This window comes from Equus przewalskii, chromosome 15, assembly GCF_037783145.1.
Source record: "Equus przewalskii isolate Varuska chromosome 15, EquPr2, whole genome shotgun sequence".
Taxonomy (NCBI): domain Eukaryota; kingdom Metazoa; phylum Chordata; class Mammalia; order Perissodactyla; family Equidae; genus Equus; species Equus przewalskii.
This window is the reverse complement of record NC_091845.1, coordinates 1709349-1726507: the sequence shown is the minus strand read 5'-3', so window position 1 is coordinate 1726507 and position 17159 is coordinate 1709349. Positions and strand designations below refer to the sequence as shown.

At 52.1% G+C, this 17159-nt stretch overlaps 1 protein-coding gene across 11 annotated transcripts in view; it reads left to right on the top strand.

Annotated features, from left to right (window-relative positions):
- The window catches only part of MGLL (monoglyceride lipase), a 110536-nt gene that overhangs the window by 74255 nt on the left and 19122 nt on the right, over window positions 1-17159 (top strand). For 7 of the 11 annotated variants that reach the window (XM_070574563.1, XM_070574560.1, XM_070574564.1 and 4 more), the window contains 3 exons: window positions 5127-5263; window positions 6455-6565; window positions 15809-15898. In XM_070574563.1, the coding sequence (XP_070430664.1) occupies window positions 5127-5263; window positions 6455-6565; window positions 15809-15898 (338 nt within the window). The remainder of the gene's footprint in view (window positions 1-5126; window positions 5264-6454; window positions 6566-15808; window positions 15899-17159) is intronic. The other 4 variants (XM_070574569.1, XM_070574565.1, XM_070574562.1 and 1 more) reach the window with 1 other exon arrangement.

The following is a 17159-nucleotide window of genomic DNA, read 5'->3' as shown; positions in this document are numbered from 1 at the left end:
CTCAGTTTCTCTGGTGGGAAAAGAAATGTATCACGTCAGCCATAGTTGGAGTAACCAAGCTGAATCTCTTTGGTGAGTGGCCATTATGGAAATACCACCTACGATTCATTTCAACAGATGTCTGTCAAGCATCTTCCCTCTGCCAGGCCTGTGCAAGGGCCTGAGGAACCACAGGTGAATAAAGTACAATCCTTGCTCTCAAGGGAAGCCCTGGCAAATATGGGGCACGTACATGCCCACCCTCCTCCCCAAGTCCACGGCAGACATCACTAATCGCATGGCAGACATCACTGGCCACACGGCAGACACCACTGATCGCTCACAGCACTCTTTTCTGCCCAGTCCAGCCAGACTCACTGTAGAATCCTCCACAGCACAGGGCAGTGGGGACCTCCAGCTGCAAATCAGAGCTGTTTGTCACCCTGACTCTAGGGACCCCCAGTCCCCATGGGAGGGGTGGTGCTGGAGGAAAGAAAGAGGGGAGCTCCCATCACCTCGAGTGTGAGAGACAGAGGTGCTGTCCTTGTGGGTGTGGAGGGCAACAGTCACACCTGTGCGGAGGGCATCGACTCCATGAAGTGACAGGATTTGAGACGGGCCTTAAGGGCCTTGACTCCCAGGCTGGTGCAGGGGTGAGGGCACCGCAGCAGAGGGGCTGTTCCATGAGAGGCACAGGCAGGAAGTGTGGATGTGCCTGGAGGAACAGTGGGCAGATGGGTGTGCGTGTGCTCTCTGCGAGGTGGCGGGACCAAGAGGAGCCTTTCGTGGGGACCCGTGCTGGGCTGGCACATGTGACCGCGTTCTGAAACAGTGGGGGGAGTCTGACCGCCACAAAATCAGAGCAGCTTCCGGAAGAGGCGGCAGGACAGTGCGGAGTGGGTCAGAGCAGGGAGGGCTTGGGGCGGGCAGGGAGACTGGTTAGGAAGCTATCGCCAGTTAAACGGCGACAAGCGTCTCACCCCCGTGAGCGACACAGGAGTGCAAAGGAGGAGACGATTCAGGAGGCTGTGGATCTAGAAATCCAGAAGGATTTGGGCACCAGCTGGATGTAGGAATACAATTAAAGTCAAAGACGACAGCCCTGTTTTGAGCCTGAATGATTTGGAAGGATAGAAACCACCACGTGCAACCCAGGAGGAGAGCCAGTTTGGAAGCAGCTGGAGGAGCCGTGCGACAACCAGGGGAGTCTTTCTGATGGGGGCTGGCAGGGTGGATCCGCAGCTCTGGAAAGAGCCCAGAGCCAGAGGAAGCATAGTTAGGAGATGTCTACATCAAGAGGAGAGTCATCACTTGGGAGTGATGGACCTGAATTCGAGAGAGCTTGCAGAGTGACCAGGGGCCTCCTGCACACAACATGCAGACAGGAGAGACAGACGCTGTGGTGCCTTAGTAATGGGGGCTGACTCATGAGTAAGCAGACCAGCAGGGCTGGGCGGAAATCCAGAAATAGACTAGGCTCCAGCGAAAAAGGAACTTTAAGGTATGATAAGGGTGGCATCACAATTAGGTTAAGAGACTTCTCTTCTGTTAAGAGAATTAAGGCTCGTCTGCATTTTGGAACTTGATGGAGGAGGGAATTGAACAAAATTGTGAATACACTAAATGCAGCTGAATTGGTATACTTTACAATGGTTAATTTTGTTACATGAATTTCACTTCAAATTAAAAACAAAAAAGGGAGAACCATCGAGAAAGAGATCCCTATCTCACACCATATACCAAGATAAACTCCAAACGGATCAAGATTAACAGGTAAAAATGAAACCTTATCTGCAGATGGATGGTGGTGATGGCTGCACGGCAATGTGAATGTGCTCAATGCCGCTGAGCTGTACCTTAAAAATGGTTGCGAAGGTAAATTTTATGTTATATGTATGTTACCTCAGAAAAAGAAATGAAACCATAAAAGACCTCACAGAAAACATGGCTGACTTTCTTTACAACCCTGGAGTGGAGAAGGCCTTTGTAACTAAGAATCAAAATTCAGAGGACATAAAAAGAAAGATTGATATTTGACAATTTTAAAATAAAAATCTGCATAGCTAAAGACAATATAAAGTCAAGAAGCAAATGACCAACTAATGTACAAAGAGTTCTTAAATATCAAGAAGAAACATAAAACCCTGATAGAAAAAATAAGCAAAGATATGAATTCTTAGTTTACAAAAAAAGAAATGCAAATGGCTCTTAAAATAGGAGAAGATGCTCAACCTACGCTTTCTCTTCTGTTATCTGGGCAAAAATCCAAACATCAACCAGCACATGCTACTGATAAGGCTGAGAGAAACAGGTCCTCTCCCAGGCCTGGCAGATAGAAGCTGTATATCCCACATGAAGGAGAGTGAGCACCATCTGCCGGAATGGTATATGCACACACCTTTCAAGCAAGTGACCCTGCATCTAGGCATGTATCCTGAAGATACACCTTCACAAAGATGAAATAAAGTATCCCCTGCTTATTCATTGTAGCCAAATGTTTAAGAAACAAGAGATTGGATAGAAAACAAACGTTTTTCAGTAAGAGACCGCTTGAATAACTATAGTTCACCCACACAAAGGAGCGCTATGCGGTAGGCAACAGAACGGAGAGGCGCTGTGTCCTGTTTGTGATACAAAGTGACCCTTCTCCAGAATATGTTAAAAGTGTAGAAAACCTGATGGAGAGCAGGATGGATATGTGTCATGCGACCTTTTACGTAAGAAACGAGGCAAAATAAGAATAGATAGATGATAGAGAGATAGATGATAAATGGGTGGATAGCTAGAGAGGGAGGTAATTTTCTCATTTTTGGGAACTAAAATGCTTCAAAGAAAAAGCCAGAAAATAATTAAAACGGTTAACTATAGGGAACAAGAGGAGAGGGGTGGGGAGCTCGGAGGAGGAGCAAGACTTCTCTGGATGAATCTTCTACAGATTTCGGACTGTCGTACCAGGTGAGTGTTTCCATTTTCAGAAAAGAAAATTAAAAAGCAAAAAAGCTAAACCTATAATTGAAAACGAATTTCATTTTAAATTAATGAAACTGATTGTATATTAAATTAGTAAGATAGGGATATGGAGAAAATAATTTTTCCATGTTTGTAGTAATTTGACCTATGAACACAGTACTCTGGCCATATCCTTCGTGAACTGTATTCTGGGACTGGGGGAGAGGGCCTGGCACGTGATTGGTTAATGGGTACGTGAGTCTGCTCGGGCCGCCACACAAAGAGCCACAGGCTGGGGGCTTAAACAGCAGAAGTTGATTGTCTCCCAGTTCTGGAGGCCAGAAGTCCAAGATCAAGGCGTCGGCAGGGTTGGTGTCTTCGTGGCCTCTCTCCTCGGCTCACAGGCGGCCGTCTTCCCTCCGTGTCCTCACACGGGCTTCCCTCTGTGAGTGTCTGTCTTATTCTTATAAGGACGCCAGTCAGATTGGCTGGGGCCTACCCACATGACCTCATTTTTACTAAGTTATCTCTTTAAAGACCCTGTCTCCACATACAGTCACGTTCTGAGGTATGGGGCTTAGGACGTCGACCCCATGATGTTGCAGGAAGGTGGGCCTCAGTTCAGCCCCAAACAATGAGGACGGAGTTTCAGTTTAGAAAGATGAAAAAGTTCTGGACACAGATGGTGGTGATGGGTGTATAACAGTGTGAATGTACCTAATAATTCTGAACTGCACACTAAAAAATGGTTAAGATGGTCAATTTTGTGTTACCTATATTTTACCACAGTAAAAAATAAAAATAAATTTAAGAAGGGAAAAACTCCTCAGAGGAGAACGGAAACGAGGGTGCCACCGAGGGGTGCCAGGCTTGTGGGCTGCAGGCGGCTGCGTGTAATAGCCAGAGAGGCGGGTGGGAGCGGGCACAGGGAGGGTGGGGATGCATGGCGGACAGGACAGGAGGAAACAGGAGCTTGTGGTGTGACCACGACGAGGGTGTCGAAGTTTGAAGTCTGGGCAGCCGGTCCATTCCAGGCGCTGACGGGTCCTCGCCCCTCCCATCTGTGAAGTGAGTCACCGTGGTTATCAGCATCCCGGCTTCCCACAGCGGCGGCGGCAGGGTCTGGGCGGACACTCTGGGTGGGCCCTGCTCTCTGGGAGCTCTTTCCTTTTGCGATTGTCAAACTACCCGCTGCTCTCGGCCTCAATAAGGAAGCCAGCATGTTGTTTCTATAGCGACCGACGTCCTTCAGAGAGAGAGGACATGCAGAGACCCCAAGAAAAGAACAAGGGAAGTGAACAGCACGGATATCAGAGAGACAATAAAATCCAGAAAGGGCAGCCTGTGACCTAGCTTTATTGCTGCTCCATTGAGATTTCTGGCAAGCACACTTGACTATTTTATTTGATGTTTGTCATATTATTGTCACTGAAGGCTGTAAAGTGAGGCGGCAGGATGCATCACTTTACCTGGTGAAAGGCTAACACTGAAACATAACCATGAGGGTCAGGGAACTGGGAAAACCCAGGAGGAGTCCACTCTTGTCTTACTCCTGCCCACTGGGCAGAAAACCAGGCTGGCGGACACTTTCCATGTACCTGTCCTTTCTTTCTTCCTTGAAATGGCCACAAGGAAGGCATCCTGACTGTGTGGACAGGCTTTGCCATATTTACATCCCGGTTCACCACTTTCTGGCTGTGTGATCTTGGGCAAGTTCCTTAACCACTCTGTGCTTCAATTTCCTAATCTGTGAAATGGGGGGAGAAGAACTCCCACGTTCAAGAGTTCAAGGTTGGAAAGGGTTTAATGAGATGATACATTCAGGTCCTCAATAAAGAGTAGCTGGTGGGGGCCAGCCCCGTGGCTGAGTGGTTAAGTTCACGTGCTCAGCTTCAGCGGCCCAGGGTTTTGCCGTTTCCGATGCTGGGCAAGGACATGGCACTGCTTATCAGGCCACGCTGAGACAGCATCCCACAAAGCACAACCAGAGGCACTCACAACCAGAATATACAACTATGTGCTGGGGGGCTTTGGGCAGAAGAAGGAGGAAAGAAGATTGGCAACAGATGTTAGCTCAGGTGCCAATCTTTAAAAAAAAACAGAAAGAGTAGCTGGTGATTGCGGTGAAGAAACCGCTGAGCTTGAGCAGGAGTCACCCTCCTGGTAACGGCAGCACTCGGTCTCCCGTTCCCTTCCAGTTGGCCACGGACAGAGCGAAGGGGAGAGGATGGTCGTGTCTGACTTCCACGTTTTCGTCAGGGATGTGCTCCAGCACGTGGATATCATGCAGAAAGACTATCCCGGGATCCCTGTCTTCCTTCTGGGCCACTCCATGGTAAGTCAACCTCAGAAGACGGGGTCCGGATCAGCCCGGTCCCCCACCTCTCGGGGGGTGGGAGGGGTGAGAAGCTGCGATGGAGCAGGGGCCGCCCTGCCCCCCGGCCACCTGCTTTCTCCCGGCTGACACGTTGCCCTCTGCACGCCCTGCACTTGGGGATCCCAGGCAGTTTCGTGCTTAGCAAACAAGCCAGGTTCAGAGTCCCGGAGGCAGCCCCCGAGGGAGCGCACGCCAGGGCCCGAGGCACCCGCCAGCCCTCACTGAGGAGCTCAGGGATGGGGCCTTTTGGGAATGGGATCTTTTCTTCAGAGCCCGCTGGCCCTTCAGTGCTGTCTCATAGTGAGGCTCCCAAGGGCGCTTCTGCTCCCTGCAGAGCCACTGCCCGGAGCCTGGGGCTCCTCGGTCGGGGAGAAGCGCGTGGAACCAGCTCCTTCAAGGGCATTCAAAACCCTTCTCACCTTTTACATTTATAAAATCCTTTAAGAATCAACCAGATATCATCTTTAAATCGGAGTCTTCAAACTGGCAGTGCCCAGGCCCACTCTCCCTACAGGCAGACTGCTGGGGTGGCTGCTGAGGACTTCAAATGGCTTGGATTTGAGCACCCAGGGCCTTTCCACGCGGTGCCGGGCCTTCGGCCCCCTTTACCACAGCCCGCCTCTGTTCCTACACTTCCCTTACCTGCCTGGCCCTCAAGCATTTGTGATTTCAACGCAGGGTTCAAATTACCCTCAGCTCCAGCAGCTGACACCTCCTGCCTTCAGCACCATCCACCTTATTTTTCTTGGAACCTAAATTTCTGGGACCTTTACTAAGCCAGGGGAAAAAGTGTAGCAATCTCTTATTATTATCAGGTTATGAGAAGAAAAACAAAGTCCCTTATTAAGCCTGACGGAATGGGTGAGTTGGAGGTCTGCCAGCTACTGTTTCACTTGCAGCCCACAAGCAGGAAACTTATTTATATCTTTCTGAAATGTTTGCTCTTGGAAAAACCCAGAGAAAAACCAGGTGTCATAAGATAATTGTAGGTTCAGTTTATCTAGCATTCCATGGTGTCTGTGGCGAGGTGGACCTCCTCAGGGCTCCTGGCCAGGCCTGCAGCCTGGGAGAGTTCACTGCTGCTGCTCATGAGGAATACATGCCCTGGTGGGAGCCGCATGCAGCAACTCTGCCTGTTTTGCATTGCAGGGAGGTGCCATCGTCATCCTCACAGCCGCAGAGAGGCCAGGCCACTTCTCTGGCATGGTTCTCATTTCACCTTTGGTTCTTGCCAATCCTGAGTCGGCCACCACTTTCAAGGTAAATGGACTTCCAGTTCTGTGAAACTCCTATAGCTTCCCCAGGCCTCGGAGCATCCATTTATAGCTAGAGTCTGGACAAAGGGGTCAACATCCGTTCATGCGGTGTTGTGTTAAGGTTGGACAAATATCAAACATTGTTGCCACGGGGGTTCCATAATTTCTAAAGCCAGGTGCGTTTTTCCCAAGACAAAACAAAAATGACTTCCTGTTTGTGCATGTTTTGTTGGTGAATGTTAAAAGGAGAAAAGGTTGCACTAATTAGGAATCCAGCAAAGTAACCTTTGTTAACAAGTCTCCTGCAAGGCTTGAGCTGATTGTCGTTGACTGTTTGCCAACTTCAGCAGAAGAGCATAGTGAATGGACTTGCAGGCAATTTGTAACTGCAACATAGAGTGGCATTCACAGTAGCTCTCCTCCATTCCGGATTCTGACTGATGCGTTGTTTTGTTTTCCATTATAATGTTAAACAATGGCACACTGAATGGCACATGCTGCGGGTGGGGCGAGATGGGGGGGTACTTTGAGCGACAGCGACAAGGCAAATGAGCCAACAAATCCTACCCAGAAGTAGAATAGGTGCCTTCTCTCCCTGAGAAAGGAGAGGAGACCAGCGGGCTGCTTAGTTGTGGACGTGGGCTGTTGATGTGTTATGGACCTGTCCTCGAGGGGCGTGAGGTTTGAGAGACACATTAACCCAGTGGAAGCGGAAAATCCCAGCCTTGTGTTTCGCCGAGGGAGGTTGGGTCCCTCCCCAGTGCTGGGTGGGAGCTGCTGCCTCCTGAGCTAGTTCCCAGGCCTCTCAGAGGAGCGTGAGGGGCGAGGTGGTGGGTCACGGGGCCACGGGGAAGAGGGCAGCCACCAGCCCGCCAGCTTACTCGGCTTTCCCTGGCCTCACCATCAAATGACAGTGGGCACGTTTAAGTAATTGACTTAGCGCTGATGCCTGGGGTGTTCTCCTGAGGACCCAAACAATGGAACGCAGTACGGGGGACAAAACCTTGTAAAAGTGTCCTCAAAATGTTTCTTCTAGCTCACAGCAGCAGACTTAATCCTGGCCCTAAGAGATGGGCAGCAGGTCCTGTGTCTGGGCTTCCAGTTAGATACAGAAAACATCACCAATTTTAAGTGAGGACAGGCTGAGCAAAAGGGAAACCTGGAACTCTCCGATGGGTTAATCAGAGAATAGCGATTGATTTAATCTGCTGAAGAAGAGAGATGGCTGGCTCCTTTGAATTTTACTCCGTTTTGAGGACATGACCACTGACTCATTGAAGTCGACGGTCCTCAGTAAATTTCAGTGCTGTATGGACAACAGGGAGGTGGGCGCCGCCCTGCCTCCACATCGGAAAGATAATCGCAGATGTTCACAGGGCCAGGTAATGCGCAGGCCGGCTACTCCTTGGTCAATGTGCAAGAGGAGGCACGACCTCCTGGGCAGCTCCCACTGTCACTGTGACTATATCACGTGAGGTCAAGTCAGTCAAGGTTCTTGTCCAAGTAGAATCCTCAAGACCAGGATCACAGAGAGGAGGCAACTTGCCACTGCGCTCCGCCTGCTTGGGCTCATGATTTCTTCCGGTCGGTGAGTGCCAAGCACGCATTGTGCGTTCACGTGCATTATCCTGCCTGGCTCATGTCACCACCCTAGGCAGAGGTCACAACCTGCATTCTACAGATAGGAACACTGAGGCTCCCGCAGGCTAGTGACTCCCAAGGGTCACACAGCTCGTGTGATGGATGTGAACGTGGGCTGTTTCCCATGGAAGAAAGTGGATGCTTTCCCTTAGAGAAAAGCCAGCGACCATGCGGCTTTTCAAATAAAGTGCACGGTGGGGAGGGTTCAGGGCAGCTGGTCCCAGAGGTGGAGCCAGGAAGGTTCCCTCCCAGAGTCTCTGGTAGAGGTGGAACTTCTGGACAAGGTCATCAACATGACCTTTCAGAGCTTTGCGCTAATAGATCACCTTGTCAAATCAGGAGCCAGCTGTCCCTGGGGGTGCGGGTCTCCTCCTGTTAACCAAGACAAATTAGATTTCCCGTTGCCCCCAGACCTGAGGACACGTCCTCCCCACCATGAAATCTGTTGCTGGCCCTGGGTCTTGGGCAATTTGGACTGAGTCTATGATTCATTGTCTACCCGCCCCCTGATGACTTGATTAGCCTCTGTGCATCTCATCTCGTCTGAAAATCTTCCTGAAGAGTCGCACAGAACCTTTGTTTACCATTGAATGTAAACGTTTGTAGAATAATACATTTATCCGGTGCAGAATCCGAAAGATAAAAAGAGGGCATGCGGTGGCAAGTCCCCCTCCCGGCTGGAGGTGGGCGGCCAGTCAGCAGAGAGGTTCTGCCCACACACTCCCTTTGTGCCTGCATTTGACACAACGGGGACGTGTTCTCTGCATGTTCTGTTTGTTTTGTTCTGGGTAGCTTGTTTGTGTTTGTGGGATTTCATTTGATCATTTGCTGAGCAACACCTCCTGGCATCCTTCCCCATCAGAACTACCAAGGGTCCCACCGTAGGGATGGGTTCTGGATTAGATGAGGTCCTGCCGGCCAACTTTTGGGTCGTTTCCAGTGAGTTGCTCTTACGGACCCCAAGGATGGACAGATTCCTAGCGTCCACTGCTAGCTGAGAAAGCTGAGGCTGAGCTGGGGGGCCTCCCCCGGGTCGAGTCGCACTGTCAGGGGCCGCAGAGCGTAGAGAGCCGAGTTCTGGCCTCATGACTCCTCGCCCAGAGCTCAGCTCATCGACCATCAACTTTGTTTCATGGCACCAACTTCCTGCTAGAGAGATTCCTGAAATCATCAGAGCAAGCAGCTACCGAAGCCTTCAGGTACAGGCGAGTGGAAGATGACAGCCCCTCCCTGAAATGTGAGAAGGCCAGATCCCCCCAACACCTCGCCTACATCTGGTTCTTACCTTGATGCTCCATTTTCAACAAGCCTGGAGAAGAGACAAGTTGGAGAGGGGCTTCTGGCCCCCAAACACTGTCTGTGCTGAGAATGTGGCTGCACAAGGGAAGTGACAACAGGAGAAATTTAGAAACAAAAATCCAGTGCGTCAGAACAAGTTTCAGCTGCCTGTGAGGTCATTTCATGGAGATTTTCTCAAAGTCCCATGCCCTGGGGAAGGCGGGGCTGGAGTAATTCCTGGGTACAGAGGGGACCCCTCAGCTGCCCAGGTAGTAGGTCTGCGCTAAAGCCGGGTCTCCTCCCCTGGACTTGCCAGCATGCGGAACATGCTGCCGGATGGGGGCAAAACCGGAAATCCCCGTGGGCAGAGCCTGTGGTCAAGGTGGGTACTCAGCCTGCTGGGAGGGTAATCTCCTAAATGGCCTTCTCTGCCTGTTGCCTGGAGATTGTCCCCTGGGGTCCGGGGTCAGAGATGCAGAAGCCAGCCCAGTGCTTCCAGGTGCTTCCACTCCCCGTCAACCAGGGAGGGCACTTGTCAAGTCGGGAGAAGCAAGTGGCCACTGTGAACCTAGCACTGCGGGCGTGACACACGTTGTCTCATTTCCTCTCGGTCAACACCCTGTAAGGAGGGAAAATCATTCCCAATTTACAAACAAGGAAATGAGGCCAATTATCTCACTCAAGGTCAGCCTGAGCCACAGCTCGGGCCGAAGAGCGTGGCAGGATATCCCTTCACCCTGAAATGTGCCCAAGGTCCCCTTCCTTTGACTTGAGCCTATTTCTCCTCTGAATATTACTTCTCTGTTTTTAGTCACTAGAATCAGAAGGCCCTTGGGGTGGTAGGGGTGGGATGGGGGTGGAGGGGAGATGGGTGGGGGCGTGGAGAGTTGCCACTCTTAAACTTCACATGAAGGTAGACCCAGGAGCGCAGGCCTGAGCTGTGATGGTGAACTGGCCTGTTTGGCAGCAGCCGTGCACCCTAGGAGTAGGTGCCCCTGTCCTGCAGGCACCTGCTCTCTAATAGCTGGGTCAGACTTCTAGACGCTCAGGATTCGAAGAACGAGTCGTCTCCCCAACACGTCTTTGGGGATCCTGTGCTATGTGTCAGGCACTAGGCATGCAACAGCAAGCACTACTGCACACATTTGGGGTTCTCTTGCCCAGTGTGCATAAACAGCCAATTAATTATGGCATCTGCTTTTCGGGGAGAAATCAGCTTTATTCTGCAAGATCCATCTGCAGGGCGTGTGCCCTCAGATCTGTCTCCCTGATTCAGGATTTCTGGCAAAATTTAAGACATTAGGGAGAACAGGCTGGCGCGCAGAAACGCTGGTGGGCCAGGCTTTGCTTGGGGGCTTCAAGCATTTGTGGTGAGGTGTGAAGCATCATGAGGGCTCTGAACAGTCACAATGAGGTGGGGAAGGAAGTCTGACACTGGATCTCCCTGACTGTGGGACCCCTAACTCCTGATAAGAGCCCGACTTTCAGCCCCGGTACTGTCCCGGGTCTTCCCTTCCATGGGGAAGACGATCTTGGTTCCACAGTCATTTCAGGCAAAGATTTCTTGTGTGCGTGCTCTGGCCACGTAACTCTGCGCATTTTCTGAGAGGTGATTCTTCATCACTGTTGATCAGAAGGGGTCAGTCGAACAGGCTCTGGAGGCCATGGGTGCACCGGTGTCCTGTCCTTCCCGGCCTGCTGACCAGAGAAGGCACGGGGCGCTTTCGCTTCTGTGTCTGTCCGAGGGTGCCCTTCCCTCCCAAGAGAAAGCTGAGGCCGTCCTGTGACCCTTGTGCTGAGGCCCCTACAGAGGGTGTGGTGTTCTAGCCTCCCTCTGACAGGCCACCTTGCTGGAGCCACTTTAGAAGATAGCAAGTGTAATTACCTCCTTCGTGTCAAGTCTTTCACTGGCAGAAGCTTGAAAATGATCTTAGGGAGCCATTAAAACCTTTTGGATCAATAAAGGCATTTGTGCAAGCCACTAGTATTTAAAGCGATGGGCCCTGCAGTATCCAGGAATGCCCCAAGGGCATGTCAAGGACGTGGGACACATTCTGGTCTCTTGCTCTTCCTGAGGTGGAGAGTTGTCCTCTTTTGTGAGTGAAATAATTGGGAGTTCTGGCTGTGACCATGACATTTGTTGCAAAGCTGTAGGTCACACCCTTTCTGAAGCCCCCACTCTGAATGACGTCAGCATGTGCTCGCTCATTCAGTCAACCAATCCGTATTTGCTGAGCGTCGCCTCAACAAACAGGCAGGTAGGGAGGAGCTCTGTAGGAATCGGGTCTCCTCTGACCTTCACAGCTGCCCTTCAAGTGTCATTTTATCGTCCCCACTTTAGAGATGAAGGAACTGAGGATCATAGCCTTTCTCGGGGATTCAGAACCAGAGTTGGATCCACACTTGCCTGGTTCTGAGTCTCTGGGTCCGATTCCTCCGCTTCGCTGTCTGCCTCTTCCCAAGTTGGGGTCCAGCAACCACAAGTCCATTCGTCATGAGTCTCAGCCCCCTAGGTTATCCTCAGATGACGAGACCCAGGGTCCCGTTGAGTTGGCATCATTGAGAGCTCTGTGGTTGCACAAACCTGACTTTGCCTGTTGGGGTCATGATGAAGGGTTGGGTCTCCCCTTGAGGGAGGCCCGTCTGAGGTCGCCCCCTCCTGAGTTGGATCCGAGGCTCTCTCCACACTCCCGCAGGATTACCCGAAGAGTTTGGTGGACATGACAAGAACTGTATTCTCTTGGATTCCAGTTCCTGCTTGGGTGAGCCGCCCCCTCCCCTCACGCCTCTGCCGGCTTCCTGGGTCTTCCCTTGGAAACAGGCAGCCGGGCTCATCTGGTTGCTGCTGGAGGCCAAGGGAGGTCGTGATGGGAGACAGCAGCGGCCACTTGGGCATCTGGACAAAATTGATCTTTCCAGGTGTGAGGTCTGCCGGGCTCTCTCTGTCCCCCTCTGCTTCCTTATCACATGACTTTAGGACCCCCTTCTCAGCCCTTTTGTTTTCCTCCGTGGCTCCAATCAACCTGCCCAGTTCTTTCCTCCCCCGTCCCACCCTTTCCTCTTCCATTAGCCATCAGACCTAGGAGGTGAAGCAAATACTTCTCCAGAAGTAGCCCTGCTCTTTTATTTTTCCTGTGAAACTCTTTTCCTAAAAGCTTCCTCTAGCTGCAGAAGGTTCCCCTGGTAGGAGAAAGAGAAGACCATTCACTCACAGAGAGGACAGAACAAGTTTTTCTGTAATTCTCTCCTGGAGATGGAGTTCTTCCTGGCTCTCTAGTCCCCCTCCGCTCCCCGCTGTGAACCTAGAGCAAGGATGGCTCAGGCCACAGTATGGCCTTCTCTGATCCTTGTTGAGCCTAAACTGTCAGCATGTTCTCCTGGAAGCAGAGGCCTTGGCACTTTGGGGTATAAATGTTTTAGTTTAAGAAATGCCAATGGCAGAGGGCCTGCCCGATGGCGCAGCAGTTAAGTGCACACGTTCCGCTTCTCGGCGGCCCAGGGTTCGCCGGTTCGGATCCCGGGTGTGGACGTGGTACCACTTGGCACACCATGCTGTGGTAGGCGTCCCACATATAAAGTAGAGGAAGATGGGCACGATGTTAGCTCAGGGCCAGGCTTCCTCAGCAAAAAAGAGGACTCAGGGCTAATCTTCCTCAAAAAAAAAAAAAAGAAAAAAGAAATGCCAATGGCAGAAGCCTAGATTCGAAGACCAAGGTAAGTTGTTTCTTCACAAATTGCCAGCACTGGTGTGTGCAGGTCCACATGGAATCAGGTGATGGGCAACAAAACATAAATTGTTGGCAAATGATAAATCTGGTGGTGGACTCAGGAGAAATGGAATGGACGCCGCGTAGTCTCTCTCCTTCGCTTGCAGGGCAGGTACCGAGACAGGATGTCCCTGGGCCCTTTCCTGGCTCCCAGCCATCTGATCTGGGAATGAAAAGGAAGCTGGCTTGCAGAAAAACAGCCATGTCCCTGAGGAGGCTGTGCCAGACCAGGCAGGCAGACAGGCCACATGGGGCAGTGGTGTCTAGAGACTGGCATTTGTGCAAGGTCCTATCACACACAGCCTCGTGGTGATTCCTAGGTGTGGCAGGTCATGTGCGGAGGCAAATCTCAGCCCCTGTGTCCATTCAGGGAGCCGTGGCAAGAGTCACCGAGAACAGCAGAATATCTAGAAGTCAGTTCTACAGACTTTGGGGTGCACGTTGTTGTTTCCTAATGTTGTCCTCAGGCCACTATTTCTGGAGGAGGGCAGTCCCTGAAAGTCCGCCCTCCTTATGCAGTTGGAGCCCAGGGAAGGCCACAGGGCCGATGCCCGGTACGTCTCTGCGCGCCGGCTGTGCGCCTCCTGTCTGCTGTACTTTCTCTTCATTTAAAATGTTAACCTTTGAAAGCACAGGTCCCCGCTCCTGAAGTTACCAGAGGAGCCCCCAGTTCCTGGAGTTCACAGACATTTGATCTGTGTTTGGAAACACCCCAATCCTTTCCTTTTGTAGATCTCCCAGAATTCTGAGCCCTTCCCGTCCTGTGCTTGTCCATGGAGCTGGCCCACAAGCCCTCCTTAACTCTTGAACCTGCCCCCCAGATCATGTCCATCCCGTGAGGCTCCAGATTGTGTGGCCTGACTCCAGCCTCTAAAGTAGTGCTCCAAGTTGGGTTTCTTTTTATTTCTGCGCTAGACTGTCACAGGCCAGCCCAGGGCTCGGCGTAGCCCTCGGCCCATCGATGGCAGTGAGTCAGCACGAATGGGGTTTGCTTGTCCGGACACCAAGCTTAGGGTGTGATGAGCTGTGACCATCTTAGAGGCAGAGGGTGCCGTCCTGGCCCTGAGAGATGGAGAGGTGACCGTGCGGTTCTCAGGATAAGTTCCTGCACGTGTGTGCTTTTTAGAAGCAAGGCCCTTTTCTGTTCTCTGCCTGATCGCTGGCGGTCTGAGAAACTGTGTGAGGTTACATCAAGCTTGTGCGGCCTGGGGAAATAGGGAGTTTTCTAGCTCCGAGCGGGCAGGAGGCTGGGGGAAGGACAGCAGTAGCGCCCCATGGCGAGTACCGGCGGCTGCTGTTGTGATCATCCCCAGCAGCGGCCAGGCTGCTCAGGTGATTAGTAAGAGAGAGACTCTGAAGGCTGCGGCCTGAAGGGAGGGCACAGCCTCAGCGAGGCCCGCACCCCTTCCAGCTGACTGTGCAGGGTGGCACTCTCCTCTGTTCTCTCGTCTGTTAAGTCAGGATAAACCCCCAGCTCACGGCATCTGTGTCCAGATTCCAGACTGGGCACCTAGGAGTGTGCCCGACACACCGAAAGATTGCTACCTGGCAGATGCGCGTGCCCTCGACCCCCACCAGTGGGACCGAGGGGCATCGCTTCTTAGCTCTGTGATGTGTGGCCTCAACAGGGACTAAGAATTCACTGCTCGCTACCTTCCATGTGATTCTAATTTCAGCATTTCACAGCTTACTTTCGAAATAGCATCTTTCATCCCCAAGTGTCTGTGCACAGGCAGAAGTGAGACCAGCCCCCTCTGCGGGCAGAAGTGTGAGGTCCAGGTTCATGCTTTTCCTGGGTGAAGACCAGGCCCAGCAGGAGAGATGGGGTCGAGTAGGAAGGCTTGTACCTGCATCAGGTTCAAGTTCAAGGAGCATGGACAAAGCACTTACTGTGTGTCTGGAACTTTTGCACACCGTGGTCCCCTGGGGGTGCCGAGGTCCCCGTCGGCGGCTAAGGAATCAGAGGTGATGTGCGGCTCGGATCTCCTGTCTCAGCGCACGGGGCAGCGGAGCTGAGAATGAAAGCGGTGTCTTTCCCTCTGCCGCGCCTCTCCTAATCGGGCTGGTGACTGTCTCTGTTTCCCTCCGAGAGAAACCAAGACAATCAACAGACTGTTTCTGATCAGAGCAACTCCTTCGGGGCCTGCTGAGCTATCCTGCTTCACACTCTGCTGACCCGGGTGATTCTGCTCCTGCTGTGAATTTCACAAAAGGTCAGCTGGGCAGCTCTTGCAAATAATTCAAAATTATAACCGATGAGTGACTTCGGGAAGGGCGACCGCACAGAATCTGGAGCAGGTGAAACCTAGGCATGGCTTTCCCGCTGTCAGCCTCAGAGGCCTACCCCTGCCCCGGCTCACCCACGGCAGACCCGAGCCAGACTAGCTAGAGGCTGTCTGAATCAGAGCAGGCAGGGTTCTTGGGTGTTCAGCCTTGGAAACAAGCCTGGCTGATGTTCAGCTTGAGTATCACTTTCCTTAATTTACTGTAAACTGCCCCGTGGGCAGAGCTGGGCGCGGGGCCCACTGCACTCACACCCTTTGTTTTCCCTCCCCGGGTAGGTCCTTGCTGCAAAAGTTCTCAACCTTGTCCTGCCAAACATGTCCCTGGGCCCGATTGACGCCAGCATGCTCTCTCGGAATAAGACGGAGGTAAGAATCTTTCTGAAAACCTGGAGGTCTCTGGGGGCTGTGAGAGGGTAAAGGCAGCAGCCCTAGGGGACCGTCCAAGTTTTAGCTCTGTCCGTGGCATTGTGCCGCCCCTTCACCAAGGCCCTGTGCAAGTGACGGGGACAAGAAGATGTGTGAGACGTCATCTGGCTTCAGAACTGGGTGGGAAGGGATGGGTGGTTGTGATGCCTGAGCTGTGTCCTAAATGTGCAAAGGAGCTAACCAGATGAAGCTGTGTATATATCAGCTGAGTCTCTTGGTTCCGAGTGACAGAAACCCAACTCAAAGTGATTTAAGCAAAAAGAGGGATTTATTGATGAATGTAACTAAGGGTTTCAGGCATGGTTGGATACAGGGGCTCAGAAGTCTTCTTCACCATCTACTCTCGCCAGCCCTCATATCCCCTGGTTTAGCTTCATTCCCAGCCAAACTCTCCCCAAGTGGTGACAAAGCTGGCTGCCAGCTGCTTTCCCTGAGCAACCCCAGTGGAAAGACAGGGCCGCTTTCCAGCAAAAGCCTCAGGGCTGAATCTTATTGGCTGATTTACAGGAAAACGGGCAGTGTCAACCCCACCCATCCTCATAGACTGAGAGTAGCAAAGAGCAATTCCCGGGAAGAGGGGTGGGAATTGGGATAGTGGTAGCAGAGAATAGAAGAATGGATTGGGGCCAGGACAAAAGTCATATGTCCATGGGTTGGTGGGGGCCGGTGCAGAGCCGGAGAGGGCTCAGAGGGAGAGGGTTCCTGGCCGGGGAACAGTGCTGCTAAAGACCTGGCATGCAGAGGACAGCCGATTTGCAGAACAGCCAATAGTTTGGTTTGACCACAACATAGAGGGCAGCAGGTGAGTGTAAAGGGGTAATCTGAGGTCATTTCATAAGGTACCCCATGAACCCCGACCCCGGGCCCACTGCCCTGCCAGGGAGACAGTGCAGCCCCACCGGGAGAGCTCTGCTGCCTTCTGTAAAAGCCAAACTGGCTGGAAGAAGCTCACAAGGAAGAGGCAAGGTGGCTTTGGGAGAGAGAAGCTGGGGGGTTGTGCCATCCAGTTGACATCACCGCCTTTGGGACCGGACACCAAGATCAGTGTGGACAAAAAGGTCAAGGTGAATTCATGTGCCTGGGACGCTGGGACTGAGCAGAGTCCAAAACCCCAGAGCCCGCTCAGTGAACCCACCCACTTCCCATTCATTGAAAGGCCAGCATTGTCCCTCCCTTTGATTGGGCCAGGCGCTGTATGCTC